The sequence below is a fragment of the Hemitrygon akajei genome, chromosome 8 (assembly GCF_048418815.1).
Source record: "Hemitrygon akajei chromosome 8, sHemAka1.3, whole genome shotgun sequence".
In the NCBI taxonomy this organism is placed as follows: domain Eukaryota; kingdom Metazoa; phylum Chordata; class Chondrichthyes; order Myliobatiformes; family Dasyatidae; genus Hemitrygon; species Hemitrygon akajei.
This window is the reverse complement of record NC_133131.1, coordinates 124,025,029-124,031,028: the sequence shown is the minus strand read 5'-3', so window position 1 is coordinate 124,031,028 and position 6,000 is coordinate 124,025,029. Positions and strand designations below refer to the sequence as shown.

Genomic DNA, 6,000 nt, shown 5'->3' with positions numbered 1-6,000 from the left:
CAGCTGACATGCTAGCGTTGTGGTTAGTGCAAATGCTTTTCAGCACCATTGATCACTAATTGGGGTTTGATTCCTGCTGCTGTCTGTAAGGAGTTTGTACATTCTTCAGTGACCACATGGGTTTTCTCCAGGTAATTAGGTTTCCACCCACATTCTGATGATGTGCAGTTAGTGAGTTGTGGGTATGCTATGTTGGTGCCAGAAGCGTGGCGACAGTTGCAGACTGCCTCCAGCACATTCCGCAGACTTTGTTGCTCACTGATGTCAAATCAGATAGCTAAATTAATATTGCCTCAAATGCTCAGCAATGGGTAGTTACTTCTACAGCATATTCAAAGCTTTACATCTGTCACCAATATGTCTATTGGACACCATTTCTTGGCAGCTCAGTAGAACATTATCCTATCAAGTTGCAAATATACCAAGAGTCTGCAAACACTGAGGGAGGTTATTCTCATTTCATGGTGAATTTACCTCTTTCCTCTATTCCTTTTCAGTTAATTCCAGAGATTTGTCGTGATTTTCTGCTTTGGTCTTTGTAATTAAGCACTGATTTTTTTTTAAGGTTATTCCTTTGTTCTCTAGCAAGTCTCATGGTCATATTGGACCACCCAAGCTGAAACAACAGGACAGAATATTATTTTCAAATTGCAGTATCTCTGCCATGAAACCAGATACAAGGGCAAGGACTGTGCAAAGGAAACTGACCCAGCTACAAATGATTTATCTTTGTCGCCACATTGATTCATGTAAGTTCCACCATGCCTTCTATTTTGCTAATACTGTGAGAAAGAGGTATAAATGGACCAATCATCAAAGTGGCAGGAATGTTTTAATTGTTGCATTTGTGAGAGATGAATGGTCAGCATTTACTGTCTACGTTCAACTGCCCCTCGCAGAAGAGGCAAAGTCTAGGCTGGTGGGTCTGGAGTCACGTGTAAGCTAGACCACGTCTGGATGAGGTTTCCTTCTGTGAAAAATATTAGAGAACCAGATGTTAGTTTCATGATTACCATGAAGGATCTAGCTTTTTACTGTAGACTAATTTAATTATCTGATTTAAATTCTTCAGACGTCATGGTGGTATTTGACCTTATCAATGTCCAGGGCTCTGGTTGCTAGTCTAGTAATATAACCACTTTGCTTCTGGATCATAACCAATCTTACTTTTGCCCTAACTTAGTCAGTACTTACAATGATACTTTAATTCTCTGTTCCATTCCCATTCTGAGTCTATGAACTCTCTACTGAAACACAACCTCATTTTCTGCTTTGGCCATTTGCAATATTCCAAACCCATCTCTAAGATCAAAATTTCCATACAATCAGCATTACTGACATTTTTATACTTCTGCTTTTTTATTTACACTCCTTGTAAACTGATTTTGCTCTTCCTGTTATTGCCCCATTTATCTTCTATTACCATCACTTTTCCCACCTGTATTCCACCTTGTCACAGAGACTTTTTGCCTCCCCAACTTATTCTGCAGCTTTAATTTTTTTACCTGTAACTTTTACGGGTGATAGTAAAACACCATAGACCTTTCACTTTCTGTTTGCAGATGCAGTCAGGCATGCAAGATGTTTCCAAGTGATACGAAAGGGCATGCATTTAAGGAAAGAAGGGGAAATTCAGAGCAAATCTACAGGACAAGTTTTTTTACACAGGAAAGGGTAGGTGCCTGGAATGTGTTAATGGGGAAGGTGATTGAGACAGATATGATAGAGGTATTAGAGAATGAAAAAATAAAGAACATGTGCAGAAAGAAGGGACTAGAGTAATTAGGCATCATTAGTTCAGCACAACATTGTGAGACATTGGGCCTGTTACTGTGCTGTTGTATAACATCCCAGAATTTGATTGTGTGGTGCCCACTTTGAACGTGTAAGAGGTGTATAAAATGAGTTAGCCTTGAGTAATCAGAAAAGGGGTTTAATTATTAACTGACTAGTTGGCATGGTGGTATTTCAATTTACACCTCTGATAAACTTGGAACATTTTGCTTCTTAAATAGTAATTGCCTGAAATATCATCCCTTCCAGCCGTGGCCTGCTGAGTTTCTTCAGCAGCATGTTCTTGACCTGGACAACAAATTGGACTGGAACACTCTCCACATGGTGTCTCATCAGTACGTCTACCATTTCTTCAGCATCAAAGTGCCCATCTAATGAAGTCATTATTTGCCCAAGTCTAGTTTCACTCTTGCTGCCATGAATTGGAGCTTTTGGGTGCAGCCCATGACTGTCGTTTCATGCAGGAAAATTAGATGATCTTTTTTGAGGAGATAACTAAGGGGACTGATTCAAAGTGCAAGGTAAATTTATTATCAAAGTACATACATTACCAGATATAACCCTGAGATTTGGTTCTTGTGGGCATACACAGTAAACCCAAGAAATACAATAGAATCAATGACCACACCCAACAGGATGGATAAACCGAGCAAATTAAAAATAAATAAATAAATATTGAGAACTAGGGATGAAGAATCTTAGAAAGTGAATTCATTGGTGGTCAGAACAGTTCAGTGATTGATGGGGTGAGTGAAGTTATCCCTTCTGGTCTGATAGTTGAGGGGTAATGACTGTTCCTGAACCTGGTGGTGTGGGTCCTGAGGCTCCTGTACCTTCTTCCTGATGGCAGCAGCTTGAAGAGACCATAGTCTGGGTGGTGTGGGCCCTTGATGTTGGATGCTGCAACAGTGCTCCATGTAGATTGATGAAGGCAGTGTGGCAGATGTTGTCTATATGGACTTTAATAAGACTCTTGACAAAGTCCTGCATGCTAGGCTGTTCCTGAAGATTAAAGCATAAAAGATGCAAAACACTTGGTGAACTGGATCCATGGATGCTAGGTGTTAGGAGGCAGAGTAGTGGTGGCTCTGTGTATTTTTTATTGGAATTCCAAATACAAGTGGTGTACCACAGGAATCAGTCCTGGGACTTTTTTTGTTTGTAATGTACATAGCGGCTACATAGACTTAAGAGGATATAAATGTAGAGGGTACGATTAGTAAGGTTGCAGATAGCACAAACATTGGAGGAGTTGCAAATAACAAAGAAGGTTGTTTAAAGACACAGTGAGACATAAATCATCCGGGAAGTTGAGAGGGGAGATCAAATCCTGTTTGGACATATAAACAGCAGGGACTTGGGGGGGCTTTGATGTGTAAAGAGACCTTGAGGCGCAAATCTGTCAACATAGCAGTATGGGTGGAAAGGGCTGTTTCAGTGGTCTTTTGGCTTTTTTTTTGCAGGAAAAAACAGCAGCTCGGAGTTACACAAGATGTTGGTTTAGTACAACAAAGGGTAGAATTCTATTTCCAGGCTTGTCTCTTTTTAGCTTAATGTTTAACTCAAGATCAGGAATGCCTCATTGAATAAACCAGTTAATTACTACAAACATGGCACCACAGCAGTGGAGAAGTGAATCAAGTTTTAAATATCTATACGTGTTTTGCCTGTCTTTTTCACTCATCTCCCTATAGTTAGTGCCATTGCAGTCAATGGGATGAAACATCCGAGGGCAGTTGAACTGTCATGCTGATACTCCCACAAATACTTAGGTAAGACATCAGAGCCAAAATTTTCTGCCTAACTGTAAGTGTATCATATATGCAGTTATTGTATTGGACATCACATAAATACGACATATTTCATTGTGGGTCCTTTGGATTCTACTGCCCTGGAAACCTGTTCCAAATTGATCTGTTAACAAAACCACAAAATGAGGATTTCTAGAATCAACTGAATTATTTTAATATTTTCCAATAAAACAAAACATGGACCATTTATTGCTAAAGATATCCTTTACAGATAAAATTACTATTTTGGAAAATTAGTAATCAATGAAAAGTAATTTTACAATGCCTTTGTTCAGCCTAGAAACAAGTAATAAAACAGTCATAAAACTAGTTTCCCAGTGCATTAAGAAAATAAATCAAAACATTTTTTAACTGTATTTTTATTTTAGGCCAACTCTCAAATCATAATAAATAAGAGAACTCTAGTGTTTTATGGGCAATAAATTGTTCATTTCTCATGCAATTTAACAACAAGCAAATTTAAATACACATGAACACTGGCAAACAGTGTAATTTTGACACAAAAGAAAATTAATCTTGGCAAGATTATGTAACAACGAGCTTGGTAACTTCAGAGATACATTGTGTTATTTAGAATGTATCATGTAATTAGCCACAATTTGCGTTTATATTTCATCTTCATATGGCTTCCACTGCGGTACATTTCAAAAATGTAAACTACAGAATTTCAGTATGTTACAGAGAGCCATATACCCAGCTGATGGTTAAAAGCACATTGCAATGCATCACAAAGCAATGTAAAGTTAAGCAAATGGCTCTCCCAACATATCCATTCATTTGTTTTTAACAAGAAATCACTGTAAAAGATAAAGCTTTCAGTCACTGTCACTGGTTAAGTTTGTGGGATGCCGGAAGATAGATAAACTTAACTAAACCCAAGTATACAGGGTGTTGTCAATCCTGTTTATAATAAAGTTAAAAATCATATACTTATAGGGCAATTAGAGAGTGGGATGGGGATGGTGAAAGGGGTATACTTTCAGTATAATTTGGTCCTCCCTTCTCAATTACACCTATGACCCAGAACATGCAATTTTGTACTAATTCTTGCCAATTATGGAAGGCAGTTATCTGAGCAGATGTGCTCCACTTACATCACAAAATGGGATCTTATCATGTCCTACTATGAGTTGGAATGTAATGAGAATAAATCCAACAATGAATTAAGCTTTATAATATTGACTAAGTATACACACTAGATTGAATGAATTATTCTTGAGGGACATCATCTGTGGTGGTACTATGGCAACATAAGGCAAAATATCCAAATGAATGAATTGTATTACTGGACTGTGAAAAGCGATCCTTTAAGTATAAAGTTGCCTTGAAAACATACCCTCACTAAGAATATTCTGGAGAACAGCCTACTCCTAAAGGGAGTAAATATTTTGACTTTGATTCAAATTCACCTGTTTTGGGACTAAATCTGGTCTTACTGAGCTACCACTATTTCAAAGCTGACATAAATTCTACAGTGGTGATGGTGATGTGGTAGAGTGGGGAAGCGTTGGGCAAAAATTTCATCTACCACCCCTACTTAAAATCACTTTTTTGATGGCATATCTGAGGGCATTCCCACTGTTAAGCCAAAAAATTCCAGCCATTGCCATCTCTTATGTCCAATAGGATCTATATGAGTAGGGAAAACACAAGTCAGTTATTGGGCTTTCCAAAAGTCATGGATGCTTACAGTACTTAACAATTAATTATCTAAAGTTCACAAAAAATCTTTTACCTTTAGAGGAATACATTTTATTTTTGTTTTGGAATTTTGCTTCTATCCATTAGGGCCTCTTGTATCCTGCTGGGATCTACAGCTTTGGCTCTCATCGGCCAGGAGACCTGCTCCACTGTAATTTTTGTGGCATAATCAGGACACAGAATTTCAGGTCCCAAACTTGCATTGTACTCCTTATAAACCATTATTTTAAAGAATTGTAGAATTACATCTCCAGGATTAAAAGGAAAGAATTCCTTCTGACACAGTCAAACTGACACTATGTAATCTGTTTCCTTGGATAAACTTTTGATTAGCAGTGAAGGACAGTGACTTGAACTTTTATCAATAGTAAATAGTAGAATAATTAAGGTTTACAATTTCTTAATGACTTCATGGACACTACATTCCAGTTAGCAGCAATTGTGTATAGATTTCAAAAGCAATACAGCTTATAATATTTGGAATTTTGTTTGGTTTTAGATTTTCTAGAACTAGTTTAAGGAAGGTGACCGGTCTGTATTCCACATGAGTTCGATATATGGCCATTTTGTTTGCAAACAGCGCTTGACTGGAGTGTCATCAGTTCGCACCATTGGATCCTCAAAGCCCATAACAACAGCAGTTCCCTCGACATACATAACCTTTTGAAAAAAATAACATCAGTTATTTTACCTG

The 6,000-nt window shown here is 37.8% G+C and overlaps 1 protein-coding gene across 3 annotated transcripts in view; it reads right to left on the bottom strand.

The window, feature by feature from the left end:
- Positions 1 to 3,734: 3,734 nt before the first annotated feature.
- The window catches only part of mindy3 (MINDY lysine 48 deubiquitinase 3), a 118,518-nt gene continuing 116,252 nt past the window's right edge, over positions 3,735 to 6,000 (bottom strand). For all 3 annotated transcript variants that reach the window (XM_073054525.1, XM_073054526.1, XM_073054527.1), the window contains one exon: positions 3,735 to 5,966. In XM_073054525.1, the coding sequence (XP_072910626.1) occupies positions 5,817 to 5,966 (150 nt within the window). In that variant the 3' untranslated portion in view covers positions 3,735 to 5,816. The remainder of the gene's footprint in view (positions 5,967 to 6,000) is intronic.